Source organism: Gobio gobio, assembly GCF_949357685.1.
Source record: "Gobio gobio genome assembly, chromosome: 11".
Taxonomy (NCBI): Eukaryota; Metazoa; Chordata; class Actinopteri; order Cypriniformes; family Gobionidae; genus Gobio; species Gobio gobio.
The window spans coordinates 38,212,491-38,237,388 of record NC_137104.1 but is presented as its reverse complement, the minus strand read 5'-3'; the positions used below and the strand labels follow the sequence as shown (position 1 = coordinate 38,237,388).

General features: G+C 36.1%; 2 protein-coding genes across 2 annotated transcripts; one reads left to right on the top strand and one right to left on the bottom strand.

The window, feature by feature from the left end:
• LOC307133411 (uncharacterized protein) lies at window positions 1–11,776 on the top strand. Its single transcript, XM_079828489.1, has 9 exons — window positions 1–97; window positions 876–1,078; window positions 3,519–3,694; window positions 3,845–3,934; window positions 7,877–8,054; window positions 8,187–8,459; window positions 10,192–10,516; window positions 10,718–10,863; window positions 10,961–11,776. Exons 1-9 carry the CDS (start codon window positions 70–72, stop codon window positions 11,120–11,122), a joined length of 1,581 nt encoding a protein of 526 aa, XP_079684615.1. The 5' UTR covers window positions 1–69; the 3' UTR covers window positions 11,123–11,776.
• ssr2 (signal sequence receptor, beta) lies at window positions 11,641–16,135 on the bottom strand. The gene is made up of 6 exons (XM_079828490.1): window positions 16,047–16,135; window positions 15,173–15,330; window positions 14,933–15,031; window positions 14,550–14,658; window positions 12,269–12,346; window positions 11,641–12,157 (listed from the first exon to the last, which is right to left on the bottom strand). Exons 2-6 carry the CDS (start codon window positions 15,328–15,330, stop codon window positions 12,047–12,049), a joined length of 555 nt encoding a protein of 184 aa, XP_079684616.1. The 5' UTR covers window positions 16,047–16,135; the 3' UTR covers window positions 11,641–12,046.
• Between the last annotated feature and the right edge of the window lie 8,763 nt (window positions 16,136–24,898).

The window sequence follows — 24,898 nt, the reverse complement described above, 5'->3', positions numbered from 1 at the left end:
AAACAGGATGAGGCAGAAACACCCAAGATCTGATAGGAAGAGGTAGCAGTTTACATCCTGCGCTTGAGCATGGACTTTGACTACCAAAAAATTAAAGGTCAGCTTTTTCTCATCAGCTTCCGAACTTACAGAAAATAAGTTATGTTATAGAAATAACAAAACACAATACTGATGGTTTTAAGATGTTGTGTTTACTTGCTTTCTCTGACGATACACTGACAACTTTCTTTCTTTTAAAGCCTTGTCTATATTGTCTATATAATGTCTATATTTATATGAATTCCAGAATTAAGCTTTGTAGTGCTCAGGCTGTGCTTATTTACTTTTAATGTGTTAGGTAATCTAGCATTAATATAGAATTGAGCGGAAAAAAAAGCAGAATTGTCCTAGACTTTATGTTGTACATCAACACAAACCTATGATTACCTACTCCTCACAAATTCTCAGACACATGAACATGATTCTTACTGTATGTCACATAATCTTTCAACAACATTAGTGTTACGGAGCCTGTAATATCATTTGTAACATTATTATTTTGTTGATTTGTTTGGTGTCTAGAATTTTCTACAGTTATGGATGCGAGTGACGTTCTTATACAGAAAGTGACATTTCCGTTCGAAGTGTTATTTTAAGCCTGACTGTACTGGTGCAATTCTAACCTCAACTTCTTACTCTCGCACACTGATATTTAGATACTAATATCTATCAAGTTAATGTTATAAAATTTGAATGCATTCACAGATAAATAGATTTAAAAAAGGAAATAATAAAAAGATAAATTTGTTTCATGTCCAAACTAATGTTTTTAAATACTGTCTGTTAATGAACTGCCCTTATTTTGTGTGAGATGGGTTACATTTATTGCTGTACAGATGCTGAATCTCAGCTGAGAGAAGAGCGACTGAGCACTTTGCCTGTCCATCACCCAATACCAAAGCCCCGTCCATCTGTAGCTCCAGAGAACAATCCCACAGCCAAGAAACCTCCAGTAAAACCCCGGCGGAGCATAAAGTGTCGTCCCACAGCACAACAAGAGACCGAGCAATTACACCAGGGTCAGCAGAAGGAAAATGAGGTGAATATGTCAAGTAATAGATATGTAGACGTGAATTAAAAAGTTCGAAAAGCCCTGTTAAAGACCTAAATAATTCACAATATCGAATTAAAATAATGAACATACTTAAATTACCCACAGCCTGCACTCTAAAAAATGCTGGGTTAAAAATAACCCAAGTTGGGTTGAAAATGGACTAACCCAGCAATTGGGTTGTTTTAACCCAGCGGTTGGGTTAAATGTTCGCTTAAAACAACCCAATTTCAGGGTTAAAACAACCCAGTTGCTGGGTTAGTCCCTTTTCAACCCAACTTGGGTTATTTTTAACCCAGCATTTTTTAGAGTGTGTATGACTCATTTATATATTAATATAGGCTAGTATAGATTTTCTTAATGAATTAGAATACAACCACACTTCAACATCTCATTTATATATTATATATATAAAGATGCATTAAAAAAAAACAAAAAAACATTTGAGGTCTGCAAAAACCTTCTAATGCCCTCAAAGACTAAAAATGCATATACGCTACAATTCGAAAGCGGTTCTGCTGCTCTACATTGCCTCTTTGAAGCAAAGAAATAGTAAACTGGTCAGTAGCCTACAGCAACAACAAGGTCAAACCCGACAACGCTTTGAACTTTTAGGCCAAATAAATGACATACAATATTTTGGGTAGTCTCAAATAATCGATGAGAAAATAACTGGTTAAATTTCATGTGATGTTTATCGTCTATCGTGTGAAGTGGACATGATGCCCTGTAAATATTATTTGCACATAAGAACAATATGTGGGGACTTTTGAAGCCATTATCTATTTTAATTTGTGTAGGGCAGTTCTTCACATTGTCTAAAAACAATCATCTTTATTTCCATCCTTGATTTTTGTAGTTTATATTTACACAGTACTCACTCTTAGAAGAAAAGGTATGTTGAACCTTAAAGGGTTCTGTCAGGTTCTTCAGATAGAAGCTTTAGGGGTTCCCATGATGTGAACATTTTATGGATTTAGTTTTAATTCATTTTTATTTTGATTAAATTGTATGACTTAAATAGCTCGTAAACATACTTTACCACTTGAAAAAAAAAAAGAAATAATCTGTTAAACATGAAAGTATTATGCAATCATTTAAAGGGATAGTTCACCCCAAAATTTTAAATACGGTCATGATTTACTCACCCTCATCTTTTTTGGGGCTGTGCACAAATTCAGAGTTTTTGGCTAGAAATTTTAAAATTTTTTGCAGAGGTCTATAGCTGTGTTTTGCTTCTTGACCCAATGATAGCAATTCTTGGTTGGTCAGACTCATTGGAGTCTCTCAGTCCAAAGGTACGGTTGCCTGTTCAATATGGTATAATTATAGCTAAGAACGTTATTTTGCTTTTGTGGAAGAAAAACACTTGGCCCCTCTTTTCCGACTGGCTAACTGGACTAACATTACATCTGGAAAGAATTATAGATACTCCATTTCTGGGAATTCTGCAAAAATTGACAAAATGTGGGAACCAGTTTTTACTTTTTGTAGAGAAAAGAAGGACTAATTATTTATTTAAGATCTGTAACAATCACTTTCGGCAATTGTGATTTATACTTTGATTTATACAGAGGTTGCTTTGTATATTGTCTCCTTTTTATTTATTAAAAAAAAAAAATCCATATTGCACAGATTTCTGTTGTATGAAGGGTCTCGTTGTCTGTTGTTGTCTGTTTTTGATGTTTGTAAACCATAATAAAAATAATAGACTAATGATTTACTCACCCTCAAGTTGTTCCAAACCTGTATGAATTTCTTTCTTCTGCTGAACACAAAGAAAGATATTTTGAAGAATATGGGTAACCAAACAGTTGATGAGCCCCATTGACCTCGTATTTTTATACTATGGAACTCAATGGGGCCCATCAACTGTCGGGTTACCAACATTCTTCAAAATATCATCTTTTGTGTTTTGCAAAATAATGAAATTCGTATAGGTTCGGAACAGCTTGAAGGTAAATAAATGATGACAGAATTTTCATTTTTGGGTGAACTATTACTTTAAGACATTGCTCCTTATATACCTTTTTGGCATAACCATAAACATTCTATTATATAGCTTTTTGAACATGTTTTCTAAGAGTGTGGTATTAGTATGAAAACTTCTGACAATTTTCTAGTGTATAGCAAAAGTATGGAAGTTTGTTTCTGCCACAGAATAAAAAATAAAAAGGGTAATTGCGACTTTTGCTATTATTGCGACTTTATATCTCACAGTTCTGATTTTATATCTCACAATTCTGAGAAAAATTGCGACTTTTGTTGTAACTGCGAGTTTATATCTCACAGTTTTGTTTTTTTTTATTTAGAGTTGTGAAATGTAATTATCTTTTAAACAAGCTACCATACAAAGGTACAAATGTGAAATACTCTGACATTTAAATGATATCTAAATGACATTATACTTGGATTCTCTCTGTTAAAGACGACCGTGAAGCGAATAGATCCTGCTCTGGTTTTGGGTCCAGTGGGGCCTCTGGAGGCTCTGACTTCATCTCTGCGAGCTCACACTCTGCTGTGGTTTGAAAGGACACAGCTGCCTCGACTGCACACCCCCGGACAGCCTTTCCCCTGCTGGCTCCATGGTTTTGCTACACGCAGGTTACACCAACACCTAAATATTCTTTCAAAAACATTACAGAAAAAACAGGTGCATAAGCAAAGTTGCACACGTTCAGGTGTGAAACAGTGTCAAATGCACATACAATTCGGTTGACATTTTCACACAACCTGTCTTTCTCACTCTTTCAGGGAAGCGGAGCAGCTGCTGCAGGATAAGCCGCAAGGCTGTTTCCTGTTGAGACTCAGCGAGTCAAAGATCGGCTTTGCGCTGTCTTACAGGTACTTTCATTCATACAGTGGCCTGAATCTGATACGTATTTTGGACACTGAAAACCATTCTTAAAATGTCATTCTTAAGGCCTGTTCACACTGCATAAAGATAAATTACATCACATACCACATAACGTTTTGTTTATAAGCACACAAAGCTGCAGTCATGTTGCCTTGCGTTTTAAAGGGTTAGTTCACCCAAAAATGAAAATTAGCCCATGATTTACTCACCCTCAAGCCATCCTAGGTGTATATGACATTCTTCTTTCAGACGAATAAAATCGGAGATATATTAAAAAAGTCCTGGCTAATCCAAGCTTTATAATGGCAGTGACTGTGGCTCTGTTTTTAAAGTCCATAAAAGTGCATCTATCCGTCATATAACTGCTCCACACGGCTCTGGGGGGTTAATAAAGGCCTTTTGAGGCGAATTGATGCGTTTGTGTAAGAAAAATATCCATATTTAAAACTTTACAAAGTAAATGATCTAGCTTCCGGCCGATCGCCTTCCGTATTCAACTTATGGAAAACTGCAGTGCCTCTCGCAGTTCACAATGCTTACGCTACGTCTGATGACATAGCACACCAGTTACGCTCATCAGACTTAGCGTAAGCATTCTGAACTGCAAGAGGCACTGCACTTTTTCCGTAAGTTGAATCCGGAAAGCGATCGGCGATCAGCGCTTTATGATGTGGCAGTCGAGAATAGACAGCCTTACTAGGACACAGCCTTGGGTTTGAGAAGCACCATTGTTTTGCTCCTCCAAGAAATCAGTGTATGAATTAATTAGTTGAGTCAATGATTCAAACGACTTTGTCAAACAAATACAGTCCTTTGTCGCCTGCTGGGTACCGATGTAATGATTGTAGCCTACTGGGTACCGATGTAATGATTGTAGCCTACTGGGTACCGATGTAATGATTGTAGCCTACTGGGTACCGATGTAAACTGCAGAATAACCTGTCAATTGTTGTGTACAACATATCAAGTGTCATCTGTACACAAATGTAACTGGACCTTTTCTCAACTTCAATTTTTGCAATTACAATACTTTTTTTAATCTATTGTTTTATTATTTAAAAACTAAACATAAAAATACTTAACAATTAAAAATGTATCTTCCTCCACCCCAGTTAAACCAATGCAATTTATTTTTCTTTAAAAATATTTTTTCTTTTTAATTTTGTATTTTGAGATGATTTGATGGTATTTTTTAATATGTATGCAATAATAATTATGGTCTATTTTTGCCATTGAAAATTATACCAATTTTTTTAGTAATTTTTTATTGTAGTATTTCAGGTTAAAATAGAGACTAGGCCTTCAAAATATGTTTTTTTTTTGAAGGCAGATTAGTGCCCTCTTTTGGAATTATTTAAGAAATCATGCAACCATGGGTGTAATCACTAAGAGGTCTCTATGGAGAGGCTTGAGAATTCCCCAGTTCTGTTTTGAACACATTTCATGATTTTTTTTGATGGATTTCAATATATATTTAAAAAATCTCAAAGACTATTTATTATAAAGTTTTATATATATATATATATATATATATATATATATATATATATATATATATATATATATATATATATATATATATATATATATATATATATATATATATATATATATATATTTTTTTTTTTTTTTTTTTTTTTTTTTTTTTTTTTTTTTTTTTGTTAGAAATATTTTTTTTTTTCTGTGAATTTGTGTTTTTGCAGATTTCACATTCATTTCCTATTTTGTCATTTTTGACCGAAGAGCACAAGTGGGAGTATTTTTTTTTTTATGACCACTTAGCATGCTTTAATCATGCCCTCAATTTTTTTGTGTATTTAAATACCTAATGCTAGTTTCATATAATTCTGATGAAGCTGTGATTTTTAAAAATTCCAAATGTGGTTCATAGGTTCAGTTTTTCATAGGTGTGTGTGTGTGTGTGTGTGTGTGTGTGTGTGTGTGTGTGTGTGTGTGTGTGTGTGTGTGTGTGTGTGTGTGTGTGTGTGTGTGTGTGTGTGTGTGTGTGTGTGTGTGTGTGTGTGTGTGTGTGTGTGTGTGTAAGTGTGCGTGTGTGTGTGTGTGTGAGTGGATGTGTCAATATCACACTCTTTATGTTTTAGAGTGTCACCCCTTTGTACTTTTTTTCAGCATCGTGGCCGATTTGTAGATTGTACACACAAATATTCGGAAAATGTTTGTGTTTTTGCTGATTTCCCATTCATTTTCCTATGGTCATTTATGACCAAAGACAATGAACGGTACTTTTTTTTTTTACGACCAATTAGCATGCTCGAATCATGACCCCAATTTTTTTGTGTGTTTACATACCTAATGCTAGAAAAGTCACCAAGTTTCATATCATTCCGATGAAGCAGTGATTTTTAAAATTTCAAAACCGAAAATTTTGAAATGACCGAAGAGCACCAGAGGGTTAAACTTAAATATCTTGCATGCGAAGTGTGCTATCATTCATAAATAAATAAAAAAAACCAAGTAAGACATTTTGTTATATGATGCAATGACTTTTAAGGCCTAAATTTCACAAATGCCAATCAACAGGTAGTGGGCGGTGCTTGGCGCTGATTGGTTTGAAGTTGAAGATTCGACAGACATGACAAATCGATCTTTGTGTGGTGTGGTGACAACATGGAACGCCAAGGGTGCTTCTCTTATTTGTGCCTGAAAATGTAGTTTGACTTTACTGAATTTTCCAAAAACCTGAAAATAGAAAATGCTAAAAATAGCGCTTCAACCCGGGCACGTCCTCATACAGCTTAAGGGGTTAAGGACTTGGCACTTAATCTGGACTGAAAGATTGTTGGACTCTGGCATATTGTTTCATTCGTTGTTAAGTCTGACATCACGCGGCAGAGCTTCCGTGTCCTCCACCTCATACCACAAGAAAAACAACAAACCTTGGCGTTCAATGTTGTCACCACACCACACAAAGATCGATTTGTCATGTCTGCCGAATCTTCAACTTCAAATCAATCAGCGCCAAGCACCACCCACTGCCTGTTGATTGGCATTTGTGAAATGTCCACTATTATTATGAAAAAAATCTTTGGGAAAATCTTGCTTTGGAAATGCATGATTTGTCAAATATGCGTCATTCGTAAATGCAGCATATTATTATGAAAAACGGCTTTTTGAAAAAGCACATTTAATAATGAAAAAATTGATTTAAGCATAACAATATTGTGTGTGTGGAAGAGGTAATTGAGAAATATATTAAATAATACATTTTATATTTTCATGTAATTTTGCTAAATAAATATACATTTATTTATTTAATAATTAATTAAATTAATTAGTTGATAATGAAATTAATTAATTATTTTTTTAATTATTTCAGAATAAACTGGTACATTTAATTGTTGTTTTATTGAATTCATTATTTATTGAATTATTTCATTTTGAGTAATTTGGTCCTCCATACGAATCTACGATATGTATTGTCATATGATATCACCCATCCCTAACATGCAGTAACGTTAATGCTTCAAACACATCTGACAAGCTACTTTAATCAACAAGTAGAATTGACCATGATATGATCCTCCCCTTATTCCAGAAAACGTTGTGCAGGAATGTTGGGGTTGGGGGGAGGGGCATGTCTGGTCTGAACTAGTTGATGCATGAAAACAGCACCCTGATAAAGAGGTTGACTGGCTCAAAGTATTTTGAGTATTTTGAAAATACAAGAATAATCATCTTAAATGTATTTAAATACAAATTGCATTAGATTTTTCCCCCCAAAGGCTTTAAAATACATTAATATTATTATTTTGTATTTAAAATACGTATTTTAAATACATGTATCTGAAATACTGCCCATCCCTGTATACAGTGTGTTCAAATAAATGTTGTCATTGTATCTGTATGGCGTATTTGCAACATATCTAATCTCAGTGACTCACTGAATAACAAATTAATTAAATCCCCAGAGGAGAGGACCGGTGTCGTCATTTTATCATTGAAGAGGAGGAAAGTGAAGCATGTGGTAGTGTATATCTAATTGCTGGAGAAAACAGCCGTCATAGAAGCCTGGACAACCTCATCAACTACTACACCGATAATCCTGTGGGGCCCTTTAATGAGCGGTTGACTGTGCCTTGTATGCAGGTACACACACTTTTTTCTATGGAAAATCTTTGTGATATTTAATACAGAAGGGGGGGGGGGGATGGGGTACTAAAATGATTGTGAATTTTCCTGTAGTCTCACTTCATATCCTGTTTTTTTTTTGCTATCTAGCCTAGTGGTTGCTTTGATGAAATTAATAGGTGGAAGGTGAAAGACAGGGAAGCAGAGAGAAATGGAAAAGAAACAGATCAAGAGGAGCAGACAAAACTGCCCATGGCCATCGGTCCAGCAGTTCTGAATCCATTACCTACAAACCCCTCCAATCAAATCACTTTGCCTAAAGAAGAGTCTGTGCAGTATGCAGCAGTGAGAAAGCCACTAAAAAAGAGCTACTCGTTGCCGGAGTGCAACTGTGGACCGAACACAGCGCCTCCTGGCTTACAAGTGAGTAATTGTAGACAATAAATGCACAGACTTTCTCAGAAAATCTCATACTTTATTCTCTCATGTCTTGTATTAAACTCTGCAGAATGATACAAAAGTATATAAAAAAAAGAGCCAATAGACTCAATTTAAAGTCATATCCGGGGACATGAATATCATCATAAAAATGGGCTCTTGAATTAACGTCTTTTGGCTAATAAGCCAATAACCGTTTAAACTGCCTAGTTATACCCTAGTCAAGTCAAGTCAACTTTATTTATATAGCGCTTTTAACAATGCAGATTGTTTCAAAGCAGCTTTACAGTGTTAAACAGGAAAATAATGCAGCATAATTTTATTCAGCCGTCTAGCCATTCTGGAGAAAAAATTTAATCAGTTCATTTCAATTATCATACAGTGATAGTGTGGGCTTTAGATCAGTAATAAGATCAGTAATTTAGTTTATATGGTTAATTTAGTTTAATAATTAGATTCATTTCGATATTTAGTTTAAAAATTTAGAAAAATGTTGTATCCCCAACTGAGCAAGCCAAGCCAGAGGCAACAGTGGCAAGGAAACCAAAACCCCATCAGGTGACCTAATGGAGAAAAATAAACCTTGGGAGAAACCAGGCTCAGTCGGGGGTGCCAGTTCTCCTCTGACCAATTAACAAACAGCGTATGATTATTATTGTGGAAACTTTACAGGTCAGAGGTCATAATAGATCGGAATATTCGAAGGATCGGAGGCAACACGCCGGAGACGGGTTTATTGAGGATGACATATCGATTTAAGTATTATTAAATTGTAATATTCAAACAATCGGAGTCATCACGCCGGAGACGGGTTTATTGAGGATGCCGTGTCGACGATGCAATTTCGGCGGAGTCTAATTGACACAGTCTCTGCAGACACTACAGGGTCATGTGTTGGTCTTCTCTGGGCGCAGGTCCACCATCTGAACTGGATACGGCCCGGATCCGGCTGACTGCAGTAAACCTCGGGATAAAACAGAGAGGCTGTCATTAGCATAGATGCCATTCTTCTAATGATGTAACGAGTACATCAGGTGTTATGGGAAGTGTTCCTGGTTCCGGCTGACCTAGTTAATGCAGCCTAACAATCATTTCATTGAAAAAGTGTTTTATGTGTATGCCACAGTAAAGAGATGTGTTTTTAGTCTAGATTTAAACTGACAGAGTGTGTCTGCTTCCCGAACAATGTTAGGAAGACTATTCCAGAGTTTAGGTGCTAAATACCCTAGCAACCACACAAAATACCATAGAGACTACATAACAACAAACTAAAAATCGATCCTTACCTTAGCAACCGCATAGAAACGCCCTGGCCTGGCCACCACAAAGAACACCCCAACACCAAGGTGGCTAGTTTTGCACGGCAAATGAGCTGGATAAAAATTTTGCGACCTTCATTTGAACCATATTTATAAATGTAATAATAATAATGTAATAAATGCAATAACAAGACTATGTACGGTGAAATAAAGGCAATAAAGTGTCTTTCTGTTGAGTTGTATTTGCAGACTTAGCTTGCTAATCTGAATCCAAAGGCAATATAAGTTACCTACTCACATTTTCTAGGTAACAATTAGCTGCTGGAAAAAGTTTATATAGTCCTGTGCCATCTTATTATTAAAGTTGTCTCTGTGTACTCTCTGTAAACTTTACAGTTGAAGAACATTTTTTAAAGTGTTTAATGTGAAAGTGATTGTGTTATACTGTACACTACTAGAATGGCTGTTCTGAGATTGCTGAAAGACCCTCAGAGGATCAAGCTCCTCCTGTGGATGCCCCATATGCCCGAGTTAACAAACCCCCCAGGGCAGTATCAGAAAACCCCCCCAACCTCAGTGCCCAACCTCACCCTGACCAACTGGGAGCAGCAGCGGCTTTTACCCCTTCATCGATCCCAAGCTTTGACACAACAGCAGCAGACTATAAATACTGGAAACTGGAGCCCATGCACACCTATGAGGAGACCCCACACACAAGCAGCCGCCCTGAGGAGATTGACTGCTACGCCATGGGGTGGAGGCGGCAGGCAGCAGAAGAAGTTGGTAAGAATGAGGAAAAACAGGCATCAAAGGACACTCAAGACGTGCTCATTTGTATCATTTCCTATTATGAAGTTCCAATTTAAAGATTGGTTTGAATTGGTTTCAAAAGAACCACACACTCAAAAGTCAGTGAAATAATATATATTACCATATAATATGCTTATTTTGGTAAATTGTTTGCTGTTTTGATTCTTTCCTTAGTGAACCTTCCAAATAATCATCTGTATTCAGAGGTGAACATCAAGGGTGCCCAAGAAGGCTGTGCTGTACCAAGACCCGGGCCTAGTCTTCCTCTTAGACCACCCCCAAGACCTCATGGTCCTTTGCGACCAGAGATCGCTGGGCAGGTAAATATCCATATGTACATGTTATGTGCGATATTCTGTATAGTATATAGGGCTCGGTCTGTTATAAAAATGATCAAATGTTTGATTTTCCCCTCAGAGTTTTGGTGTATCCTCGCTAATGGCTCAGACCCCATACTCTGGATTCCATCATTCAGAGCAGCCACATCTGGACGAGTCCTCCAGCTCTATTTATGAGCAGATTCCACAGAGATCGACCAGCTCTAGACCACCTCTGCCCCAACCAACCCACAAACGCTGACCTCAGGATTGTTTAGACCTCTAAAATCTCCAAAGGAGTATTTAGTTCACATACATAAATTTAGAAAACCGCATAGATAAACATTAGGATGGATATCTATACCAAATTTACTTAGAACCTGTATATAAATTAACTTATATATATAACTGCAGGCTTGTGAATACTGACATCCCTGTAGATATTTTAGGCATGATCTGTGAACATCAAGGGATTATTTCAATTTAATCTGGAAATACCTCTTCCATAATCATTCACATATTCAAAGGTGTAATTACATAGTCAAATATTTTATTTTTAATTAAATATTATTCAGATTGCTTACTACTGCTTTTGTTTGTTTCTTAGGAATTTGTGGATTGCAGTCCTCTAATCATTTAAATCAACCCAAAGTTTGATAATAGCCTCAAATGTGTTGAATATTCCCATAAGAAGTACAATAATGCACTAATCACTGCTTGAGAAGAACATAAGATAGAAGAAAGCATTTTTCAGCAAGTGACCAGACACACAAGAGCATCTATGTAAAACCTTCTTTTATTTCCACAAAGTGGCCTTACACAGATCATGAAGGGCTGTACAGTTCTGTTTAGCATTTGAGCATCTGAGAATCAATACCAAAAAAAAAATTTAAATAAAAAAAAATTGGTTCACCTGAGGCCACACTGGAACGGCCACTTTAATGTCAAAAGCAAATGTCAATGACCCTCCTACTTTATGTTTTAGTCCCCAGATCCCTCAAACTAATTCTGAAGACCAACATCACTTAAAAACAGATTAAATCATTGACCGTTTACCCCAATATGGGTAATTAATTTATCCAAAAACGACATTCTCAGCCCACCCTGCCCACCATAATTCAAAGCACCCCTCCCCCACCCGCTCACACAATGATCCCTGATCTGTTTTTGTCCTATAACTCATATCTCAGTTCTTTTTGCTCTTCGGTGAGTCGTACTTCCTCTTGCTGGAGTACCACAGGAGCAGAGGAATGCCAATGGAGGGAAGGGTCATCACACCAAAAGCTGCCCAGTCCAGCTATTAGATAGAGAAATAGAGATTAGACTTCACATGACAGCACAGGCTCCCTTACATTGAAGATCATTTTTTACTACATTTTCTATATTAAAGTATTGATGAGTTGCTTACGTAATGTGGAGAAAAGCGTCTGTCAAACTCTCTCTGAGCGAGAATGCCTCCTTGACCCGGGGCACTTGTGTAACCAACCTGAGAGATGCGAAGAAATAGAAAGATTTTTTTACCGGAATAGGTAGTAATACTAATTTTAAGGGCGTGTTCACACTTGTGGTTTGGTTCGCTTGGTCCGGACCAAAAAAAAAAAAAAAAAAAAACACCTCACACTGGCATTTTAACCCCGAACCTACAGGCATAGGGATGTGTTCACAACCTGATTGCTCAGCTTTTGTTACATTGGCTACATTTTGCGACAGAACTTACCAAACATCCAAAACAATGCTGTGTGCTGGGCTAGATGTGCTCGCTGAGTGGGCCTCATTCGTGAAACACGAATGTGTGAAAAGAAGAAATTGTTCGTAAAGCCGTTCTGAAGTAAATTCAGATTCAGGAAAAATTCAGATTTTAAAAATGTTAGTTTGTACATTTGAACGCTCTGTGTTCTAATTTAGGCAAACTGATAAAATTGCATTTTAATGCACTATGTACATTATAGAATTTTATAAGTTGATTTGCCGTTTTTTTTTTTTTACTGTTCAACTTTGGGTTATAGGCAGCGCTTGTCACAGTCACTTTTTACCCAGCCGTCCAATCACAGTGGAGGGGTGAGACAAATACTAAACCGACCAATCATCCTACTTGTACAAGGACTGAACAATATTGCTGATTATTATTTAGCAATTTACTTCAAAATTAGATACTTAACACATTACTGCCTTGGATATTCATCCAAACAAAGTATCTCAACTGGAAAAATGCTGCACTTGCAAAGCGCTTTCAAGCGCCACCAGCTGGCCGTTTTCAGAAGAGCACTTTTTTTAGCAGGCTAAAAATTCTTTAGTGGACACACAATAATTTAATATTTATTTATAGGCATATGGCCAATTAGTCGCTTTAGAATTTATACTATATTTTGGAGCCAAACCTGAGAAGTCCACAGCGTTCCTGGACACCTAATTTGCGTAGTTGTAACTCATGGGCGGGGATTATGCCAATTATGAATGAGCGTGCATGTGCGCCCTATTTATAAATGTTTGGAATTCATTAATATACACAAATGTTTAACTACCGAATCCGTGATATACGAAGCATTTGTGAATCCGGAGGAGAGTTTTTGTAAAGGTCCATTTCACATGCAAATTTGCTCATATATTTACAAATGTTTCAAGAATGAGGCCCTGTGTGTGTAGCCTACATATGATGGTATTTTGACCAGCTGAGAACTCATGAAGAGCTTCTAAAATGTGTAATGGAGTTAAAACAACAGCAGGAATCCCTCCATCACACAAACAAACAAAGATCTGCTGTGAGGAGACGTGGTTCTGACGCCAGTACCGAACTGTGATGGCCAACATCGCAACTATGACGAGAAACACAGGTAGTGACATTCATGAGCTTGTGACATTCATGTCCCTTTTTGGTTCATTTACATGTCTTTGGTCAGTTCTGCGTTCAAACTTCATTCGACCTTGACCAGAGTTTGCTTGGAAGTGGACAGAGAGAGAGACTCATCTTTCAGCGGTCTTGCCCCACTTGTTTCCTGCGGGTTCAGATGGCAGCGTTCACACTTATTCAAATGAACCGCACATAGCAAATCGCACCAGGGTTCGTTTTAATCGAACCAAATATGCCAAGTGTGAACATACCCTAAAAGTTACTCTAATTTACAAAAAAATAAAAAATACAAACTGCTACAAAGCAACATTATGCTCTGGTGGACCAAATTTAAACAGAATACAACCAGATTACTACAACAGAATAATACCCAATAATGCAAAAACCCTTACTGATTTGCATATGAGTGACAGAATTAAAACATTTTGCATTAAAGGGGCTATATGCAACTTTTCCCTCCAAAATAAACGTAACAATAGCCTTTTTATTTTACCATTTATGACTCAAACATCTGATGAGCATACTGACACCTTGTCCGCTCACAGTGGGTGCACCTATAAGCCTGTCTCCTATTTTTCCTATTTTCTGTCGGGTCGGATTTTTCCCCGCGCTGTCTGCAGATGTGACGTCACCACCGCTGCGAGAGCGAGCATAAAATAAGAGCAGTTCTGTTTTTTGGCCACAGGTGTCAGTCACGAGTTTAAGTTTCAGGAAAACGCATATAGCCCCTTTAAGGCACAATCCAGGCCAGTTTCATATTATGGCTATTTGAGGCACAGAAAAAAAAAGCATAAGCTCTTAATGCTGGCTGTGTATATGAAAGGTAAAGGACTTTACTTACCACAACCTGTCCGCCTTCCTGTGCCAGGTAACTAACTGAAGCAGAGGTGAAGTTGAAGTATCCAGCTTTCAGTGGCCGCAGAACCACTGTGTGAGAAACATTACTGGCACTGTAAAGAGAATGAGTTAGGGAACATAATCTACTAAACCAAAAGTAAATAAAGCACCCTTACTGTCTGATGCCGTACTAATGATGTTGCGTGCTATCAGTAAAGACCAAGGTGACTGATTGAAGGATTCATTGGATTACTATAGGAGTCTAAGTACTGAGAATGCACCTAAAATTAAGAATTAGTGCCATTTTTGTACTAAGATTACATACATATTTAATATAACAATATGGAAAGATCAAAAAAAGTAAAGTTGCTTCTTGGAGAAGGATACGGAGCAATACGATCCCATTTCACATTGAGCATTCCTGAGACAATGCCGAAATCTTCAGGGGGGAAAGAGTCATCTGACAGCTCAACCTCCAGGGCAGCACTGTGTAAAAAAACAATAATAATAACAACATATATTAACTACAATAAACATTACCGTGTACATGGTTTAACCTTAACCCAAAGCCTTTCACCATCTGCTGAAAAGTGATGTGCTTAACTTCAGAGAGAAAGAGGACAGTACCTGGTGCCCACATTGTAGATGCTGTACTGCAGAGTAAGGTCTCGTCCTTCTACAGCGTAACGGTTCAACAGGGATTTGGACGCCAAAAGACGAGCCCCTTCTTCTCCTGCCACCATACTCACCGCAGCAACCAGAGCAAATATACAGAGCAGCCTCATCTGTGGGGAGAAATGGCACATTCGATTAATAGAATTAACATCTCAATTTGTTAAATACAATAAAATTAACACTACAACAAAAAGGATATCACTAGTAAGTGTATATGACGGTGTAGATACACAGGCTGATTTGAAAGTCCCTTGATTTAATAAAAAAAAAGATATATATATATATATATATAACCATAGTTACTTCAGCTATAAGAGGCAAACATGCAACATTCATAACAGCAATGAATGAACTCATTTTACAGGGGGGGGGGGGGGAGGATTCATTTTCCAAAATTAATTAGTTATATAATAAACGGATCTGACCTTAAGTGTAACACACCTTTTTAAAAATACATATTTAAGTTAACTTACTTCTTTTAAAATCAAGACATTTCAAACAGTTCATTACGTATATGCTTACGTGTACAACACACGACCACTATAAAGCACTTAATGTCGGCATTATTTTGCAGAGAAAAAATAATTGTATTTAGTAACTTACACATTAATAAAAAACCTTTATTGAAAGGCTGAGCCCAATTATTCTATTACAAATCAAACGAACTGACACATTGGGTTTACGTGTAACGTTACATCCATCTCTGATAACTAACGTTATACAGACTATGTCAGGTTTACACACGTTTCGAGACAACGGCTTGTTTTAATGTTACTCTCAGTATACTTTGCTTCAAAAAATATAAAATATTTCGCAGCCACTTTACCTTCGTCCGCTGGTTTGAGCCCCAAAATTCTGAAGACAGATCAACGCACGCGCAGATGATTTTAGTCTTCCGCTAGCATGAGAGCATGACGTGTCCACTGTGTGTACGGATACACGACAAATCCCACAGCGCCACCTAATGCTTCGGCCTTGCTGTTTTCTCCAATGTGACGATGAAATTCTTCCACCAGATGTAAATGATCTATAAAGCTCATTGATTCAATGATTGCAGTACATTTAATTGTTTATTTATTTATTTCGGGGGTTTGGGGGGACGTCATTAAAGAACTTCGAAGAACACAATTAAAGAACACAAAAACATGTCTATTCATTCACATACATATGGGTGATTCTTCAATTGGGGGCTATTTTGCCATCTTACATTTTGATGAATGAAATTTGGTTGAATTTTGTTAGAATTATGTCAAGACAATGTTTACATGCTTTGATGTAAAGATACAATAATGGCCACGACTGAGCTTAAATATAATTTGAGTATTTTATATCTATTTGCCAACTGGCACTGCAAAACGTCATTACCATCACAACATCAAAAAGTATCATAATGCAAAGAATGTATCAAGGAGATAATTTAAACTTATTTATCTTGCAAACATTGTTTAACCTTCAACAATACGTATAAAAAACTAAATGTTTCCATTCAGCGAATTACATATATTTTCTTGTTCTTACCATCAAAATGTGTTTTTCTGTGTTCATCAAAGCACACTTTTGTTTAATTTCTGGAAAATTAATTTTAGATGTTTTTTCTTTGAATAGGTGGATGAGTATTTCATTAGGCTTTTCATGTAGCACCTGAAGATTGAACATAAAACAGTTTTACATATATGTTTGCTGTAAATTAAGCAACGTGGCGGTAATGACATACTGTTCTGGTAATGACATAGTGTTTTGGTAATGACATAAATGAAAAGTGCACTGATACATAAAGCAAATTTAAAGGCTTAAATAATGACTTCTGGTGAGTGTTGTTGAAAGAAATGCACAGATGTGAGGAGATATGTTCAAGTTGATGGTTGTGTCATATTTATATATGTTTATTTCAATCATGAAGAAACCATACAATATTTTCTAGAGAATCAATTGTTACAATGGGATAAAACAGCATAAACATATCCTTCATAAACATTTCACAACTATGACTATTACGATTAGGTGAAATATTATATGTTTGGGTTAAAAACTCAAAAAAGTTGCATTGGGTTAAAACTAACAATGCATAATGAAACGTGTTTGCTTTCAAACACACTCAAAAAATTATTTTATGATGCTGTTCACTTTATTTAAGCAATTCATCTTGATTTAACACAATTATATCAGGTTTCTGGTTCAAATGTAATTGATTCATGTTAAACTGACTTAAAACCGTTACTCTTTGACATAACTTGATGTTTTCATTTTGAAATAACACGTTTCAATCAAGTAACCCAATCAAACAAGGCTTTCACTTCCCATCATGCTTTGCAAAGGGGCTGAATTCGGAGAGTAAATGTTTAAATAAAGTGCTAGTTGATGCCTTTTTAACAAGATGAGAAAATGGAGAGACTTTTTAAGGCTTAATGTTTTATGTTGGTATTTAAAATGTTTTGTAATGTTAGTGTTTTTGGAGGTTACCATTGTGGTGAAGTAGAGCATGTGCTTGGGATGAGGACCTGCTAATAACAATTAAAGCTATTTTAATAATAAAAAACAACTACTTTGGGCATGCCATGGATGTAACAAAATCATCTTCTGGCTAGCCAATAAGACCTTGTAAAAGGTTTTGTAAATGTTGTAAAAAAATAGTATTTGACTAAATAAAAATAATCAATTAAACTGTATTACTTGATTTGGTTTGTTTTTAATATTCATTTTAGAATAATTAAATTGAGTAGTTTTGGACAAAATTAAGAATGTTAACCTGATTTAACTAAATGGCATTGAATTAACCTTACGTAAAAAACTTAAGTTTAGTGAAATAAACAATTTTAATTAAATTCAACATAACCCAATTACGTGGAACCTGTTGACATAAAAAAATTAAGTAAAACCCACGTATCATTTTTTTGAGTGCATGTATTTGAACATTCAAAATGTGAATTAGAGATGATAAAGGGAGATGGATGGGATGTGGAGAGAAAGAGATACTGCACTGAAAAAAGTGTTTCATTGGATCAAAGTAAAAAATTTGCGTCGACTTGTTACAACTAATTACTTTACTTTTTATCAACTTAAAATGTTTACTTTGAAAAGAATTAACTATCCATTACTTAGCCAAAGCAAAAAGTATCTTTGAATCAAATAAAGTTTTTAAGTTGAATGAAATCTTAAATTATACTTTGTCTTAATGCTTTCTCTTTGTGTTAACTTAATTCATTTACTTTACATCTAACCAAAAATCCAACCAAATACAATTTAAAATATTAATTTAATATAAAGAAATGTATTTACTTTCAGAATCTGTAATTTTATCATCTGTCTAAGATGAATGACTTCAAGCATCACACTTTTGACAATTTATTTAGTCATAATACAATTTTTTACAATACGTACAGTACATAAATACACGCTGTCTAACAATGTAAACATTATAAAAATGCATATTTGAGTCCTTCTGGATATTTTAAGTTCAGTGTATAAATCAGTCCAAACATCATGTCACAGGCTCATGCAACAGAGGACAACTCATTTAGTAATTCCAAAACGTCAATGACAATGGAAATGTCCAGTGCACGACTGAAGAGCATTACTTTCACGAATCACAAAAAATGCCACGGTGGTCTTTTCAAATTCTCTCTCCGCTTCCTCCCTCTGGTCAGCCTAAAAACATAAAAGAACAGAGAGTAATTGAGGGACTGTGGAAGAAAAAAAAAACACACCTTCATCTGAAAATGTATTACAAAAATTAGTTAGCTTTCCTACTATGGAGGTCAATGAAGAGACCAAACGTCTGTTGCTAACTTTCATTAAAATATCTTCATTTGTGTTCAGCGTAAAAATAAAATTAGTACGGTTTATTACAAGAGTAAGTGATGACAAAATTGTCATTTTTGGGTGAAGACGTACTTTTACACTCTCTTTGGCTTTAAAAATGCTTGTAAACACTTAAAGGGATAGCTCACCCAAAAACGAAAATTTGATGTTTTTCTGCTTACCCCCGGGGCATCAGATGTAGGCGTGTTTGTTTCTTCAGTAAAACACAAATGAAGACTTTTAACTTCAGCCGTTGCAGTGTGTCAGTCGTATAATTGATGTCAATGGGGCCTGTTTATTGTACGAGAGCTATGAGAGTAAAAAAAACAGACATACGAATCCATATAAAACCCTGCGGCTCGTGATGATACATTGATGTCTTAAGACACGAAACAATCGGTTTCTGCGAGAAACCCAACAGTACTTATGGTATTAGTTTACCTCTTATCAGACGAATGTAATCACGCTTCCCACCAGCATCACTTCCGGCGAGTAAGGTCAAAATACCGGTGCGATCATAGATATACATAGATTCCTCATTAGTGCCATCAATTCCTCATTAGTAAGACATCAATGTATCGTCACGAGTTGCAGGGTTTAATATGGATTCTTATGTCTGTGTGTTTTTTACTCTTATTGCTCTCATACTATAAACGGACCCAAGTGACATCAATTATACGACTGACATACTGCAACGGTTGGAATTAAAAAATGTAATTTGTGTTCTACTGAAGAAACAAACACACATACATCTCGGATGGCCTGTGGGTAAGCAGAAAAACATACACTTTTTGTTTTTGGGTGAACGATCCCTTTAACATTTGTACAATCAAACGCTCCCATGTGTTGACCATTGTAGACAATCACAGACATATTTGTTGAGTGCAGTACCACAATGGCCAATCAGAGTCATTTATCAATCTACTCAACAGTGCTCAAAATTCTTATTTATACTTACTTATAAATTTTTGGGTGAACCAACCCCTTTTAAAGAAGTAGTTCACATTCAAAATTCTGTCATCATTTACATGCCCTCTTGTCATTTCAAACCTGTATGAATTACTGTCCTCTGCAGAATTTTGAACAATGTTGGTAACAAAACAGCACAGCCCCCATTCACATCAAATGATAACACAATTACTTGAGCTACTTTAAAGCGATATGTCACTACCAAATCATTTTTTTTTTTTTTTAAACACGTTTTACTCACCCTCAAGGTTTGAGAGAAGACCTTTGTTAAGACCACAGAGCCGTGTCGAGCATTATTTGATCAATGGATGCACTATTTGAAGCTTAAAAAAGTCAACAATTCTCTCCAATTCTACCGCTTGGAAGTAAAATGATACGTAGGATTTTAACTTTGCCTGTATAGTTCTTCAAGAATATACCCATATTCAGTTAGGATGCCTTGAGGGCGAGTAAAACATGGGGAAGTGTTGATTTGGTAGTGAAATAATACTTTAAGGCAAACATGGTTGGAGAAAATTTCAGTATTTTGCACTGTCTACATTACCTGGTATTCTTTGATCAGACAGCTTGTCTCTTCACCAAGGTACATGATCAGGCACTTCAGCAGGCTCTCCCTTCAGATGTATGTGACTCTGCAAAATGTAAAAGATGTATTGTTTTTATTAGACCGAAACACTACTAAATTGATTGCCATAAGCAATTTTGTTCACATGCAACCAATACCTGATCCATAACTTTATAATAGTGTCCTTAGTTTTTTCACGGAGGACTCCACCTTTGCTCCGTCTAACCTGGAGAAGCTGAGAGCTCTGTCTGTCCAAAAAGGCCATAAATCTCGATTGTAAAGGTAAGGTTGTGGTGCGCAAAAAATCTGCATTAATCTGTAAGAAAGAGAAACAGAAAATAGACTTCTGAAAAAAAAAAAAAAAAGATTTTACTCTGAGAACTAGTTGTAAAAATACACAAAGTAGGGCTGCACGATTTGGGGGAAATATCTAATTGTGATTAGTCTGGTTACATTTTTTTACAAATGAAAAGTGTGTGTGTATTACATTGTGTTTATATATTAATATGACTAATAATAATCATTATGATTATTATTATTGCTAAATAAAAATATTTAACAAAATAAGAAATATTACTATTACAATTTCCATTATTAAAAATAGAGTATTTAAGAATAAATATAACAATATACTACTACTACTACTACTACTAATAATAATATTTATATTTTACAGAAAACTTATTTAACAAAAACTGTTAATATGCAGACAACCTATGACTAAAATCATTAGAAAGGTCTAAGGATTTATTGTAAAATTATTATAAAAATCTGTGCTTTTTCTGTGATATCAATTTCTTAAAGTCTGTCTTTAATATTAAATATGAGCCTCTTATGCATCCACTGTGGGGGAAAAAACAACTGTATATTTAAGAAAAACATATGGATTGTCATATAGAGCATGAACTGTAGATAAACACTATCTTATTACCGTTGTTTTATTATGATAATTATTTATTTAGAGAGAAGTATGATTTCTCATTTGTAACCAAAAAGTTTAATTCATACTGGAGGCCAGAGGGCGCCCTCGAGCGGAAACTCCATATTTGCCCTAGAAGAAGTAACTAATCGTTCGTTTTCAGGAAATCCCTATGGGAAATCTCTAACGTGAAGCGGCTGAATAAAAGGAAGATATGAACGCTTTGACTGAGAATATATGAAGACAATAAACATGACTGCATCAAGATATGGTGTATTTGAGTTATTCAAGCCTTCTCGGGTATTTTTGTAATAATAAAGCTGTGCTGATTGACACAGACCCTTATCTCTGTATATAATACTCTAGAATAACAACATCGTCTGCCTCATTCTGTGATAAGAAACCACGTCAGCTCTCAAACACTCGACTGACTAAATGAAGTGAGTTAAAAAATGTTATTAAACGTATTGTGTTGGACAACATCGTGATGAGGGAAACTTGTAAACCTTCTAACGTTAGCTAAGTTAGAGCCGTCAAACTAGTAAAACAGCAGTAGAACATAATATTTTATGAAATCATGCATGTATAATGTTAATAATACGCCCAAACTTATGTTTAATATTACTTACCAATTTTCTTGATTCCCGTTTAACCACACCGAGTTCATCCATGTGGTGTAACAAGATGGCGGAAAGCTGAATGTCCTCACGCACGACCACGGATGACGTTCGAAGTCACGTGACAATGGGAAGCAATATTTTTACTTTAATTTAAAGAAATGTATTTACTTTACACTAACAAGACTTACTTTTAATTTGAATCAACCTAACTTTTTTACTTAACACTGATGGCTAGACAGAAAATTAAATGTTTTGAGTTAGATCAAGTATAAAAACTTATTTAGAGTAATGACATGCCTTGTGCACTTTTTTCAGTGGGCCCTAGTTTAAATGACAGGCATAGTGTAGTCACTCAATGAGCAAAGTGTCCTGAAGATCAACTCCAGCCTTTTTTCTATAATCTCTAGACCTTTCAGTTGATTTCTTGGGAGCCATGCATTCTGGTTAAAAAATAAGAATTTTTTTTTTTAGGAAGTAAGGCATCTCACTTAAGTTTCATTGTAAAATCACACTATGCTTCTTTAACTTAATTTATAAACACATAATATGATATAGATAGTGACACAGAACATGTCATTACCACCATCAATTGTCATTACCATCACAAGTTGTGTGTTGGTAATGACGTGTTGCGGTAATGACATTTTTTTTTTTTTTTTCAGGAAAAAAGATGCTAGGTCATGGATTTGCTAACATCATTCAACAGCTAGTACAAAAAGAACTTTAAATACACATAATAAATACACACAATATAAATATATATTTATCAAAATATTGCTGCTACAGCATTTATGGTAATGACGCTGAATAAGTCTACTCCATGATCAGAAGGAATTCATGATTAAATTACTTACTTTTTCAGACATCAAATATCACTGTTCTTCCATGGCTGACATGTGCTCCCCTGCTAGTCTTCATTTCCATGGTTACGGCATAAACAAGTCTTACCCTCAAAAAAATCCTTGTTGTAATCATAGACTGTCGCGGTAATGACATTGTTGTGGACAATACTAAATTGTTAAAAATATTCACAAATTGCACAGATATGAACCAGAATTATGCATCAAGTGCCTTTTTAAGTTACTGTTTAAACAAATATTGTGATTTTTTAATGAACTGATAACATTTTATCACATTTTCAGAGCAGATAAGTTTTAAAGTCTGGGTTGGGGACAAGGCCTGAGTAGCCAAATATTAGTGATGAAAACATTTTTAAAAATGGAAATCAAACTGATTTTTAGTGTATAACATTTTTTGGTGGTGCAATAAATATTATTTGAAATAACTAAACTATTTATTTTAAAATATAGTATTTTTAACATGAATGTAACCTGTCCTGGGGACATAAAAGTTCCCCTAATTGAAGAATCACCCATATACAGCTGAATGCGTTATCAAATCAACAGAGAACACACTTTTAGTTTTGATTTTTGTATTTATTTTTGATAAATTCATTACTAGAATAAAATGCAGTTCTTCATTGTGCAATGGATACTGAAATGTTTTGCCAACACAAGAGTGTTTAGTTTGCTGTGTTAATTGGTTTGAGAGCCACTACATACATTTGGAGAAATGTCAAATCGATTGAGAAAAGCTGAAACTAACATAAACTAACAATGAGCAATACATGTTACTAATATTTTTTTAAAGTTAGATAATAAAAATACAATTGTTCATTGTTTGTTTATAATAATTAGTTCACAGTGCATTCACTAATGTTAACAAATACAACTTTGAATCATTTTAATTATGTATTAGTAGTTCATGTCAGCGCGCTAAGCGTCAAATCGTCAGATTTCATTCCTTCAGGAAACGGATCATCTGTGCCCTTAGGAAAGCTGCTTTAGCTACTGAAAAGCTAACTCACGATGAGCTTCAGGAAATGTTTGGACCCGTGCGACAGGTTCATTGCCGGAGGCGACACACACTCATGACCGGTGCGTGATGTGTTTGGGCATCCAGGCTGCGCTTAGCGTTTTATCTGACTGTCAGCACTAATAGCCTGCGCATGAAAGTGCTTCGCTCGAGGCTAGCTACTTTTAATAAAGGCCGCCCGTCTAATCCCCACTACCCCATCTCTGTGGCCGCCGATGCACCGCACGAGTCGGACGCTTGGGATGACGCTGGCGAATTAGAGTTCATGGATAGTGAGCGGACGGATTACGATCCTTTTTGCTCTCTTTCCCCCGGTCGGGTTTGCTCGCTTGAGAATCGCTACCGTGACGAGCCCATTCTGTTAATGCACGACGAACTGCGGCCTACCTCAGAAGCCCGGGACTCTGTGTCTTTTGGTTGTGGCCTGTTCAACGACGATGTGCTCTCCACAGCGGCTTCCGATTCCGAGGGACTCGCGGATGAATTAGCCACCTCTCTTCCTCCGAGTGGTCAGGAGAGACAAGTTTCCCAGTTGTATGACGAACTGATAGAAGTTGTCACTCGCGCTGTAGCCAAACTGGGCCTGGAATGGGACAGTGAGCCTGCGCTAGATTGAACTCTGGACGATCGGTTTTTCTCTAGCCACGTGCCAACTCAGTCCCATCGACCACTGCCGTTCTTCCAAGACCTCCACCACGAGGTCTCGAAGTCTTGGAAGCAACCATTTTCGGCACGTATTACCAACCCCGTGGCCGCGGATTTCGCCATGGTTTCTAAAATGCCGGACTTTGGCTACGCAAGCTTGCCAGCTATTGAGGAGACCCTCGCGGCCCACCTCGCACCTTCTTTGGCTCCGCCGTGGAAGTCTAGCCCCTTATTGCCCTCCAAACCATGCAGAGTGACCTCCTCCCTGGTCAATAAGTCATATTTGG

Bases quoted from the DNA above. Each gene is read 5' to 3' on its own strand.
- LOC307133411 (XM_079828489.1), top strand. From the start codon at position 70: ATGGACTTTGACTACCAAAAAATTAAAG. The intron at 98-875 runs GTCAGCTTTTTC...ATTGCTGTACAG, and splicing joins TGACTACCAAAAAATTAAAG to ATGCTGAATCTCAGCTGAGA. The intron at 8,460-10,191 runs GTGAGTAATTGT...GTACACTACTAG, and splicing joins CAGCGCCTCCTGGCTTACAA to AATGGCTGTTCTGAGATTGC.
- ssr2 (XM_079828490.1), bottom strand. From the start codon at position 15,330: ATGAGGCTGCTCTGTATATTTGCTCTGGTTGCTGCGGTGAGTATGGTG. The intron at 15,032-15,172 runs GTACTGTCCTCT...TTTTTTACACAG, and splicing joins ATCTACAATGTGGGCACCAG to TGCTGCCCTGGAGGTTGAGC. The intron at 12,347-14,549 runs GTAAGTAAAGTC...CGCATCTCTCAG, and splicing joins AGGAAGGCGGACAGGTTGTG to GTTGGTTACACAAGTGCCCC.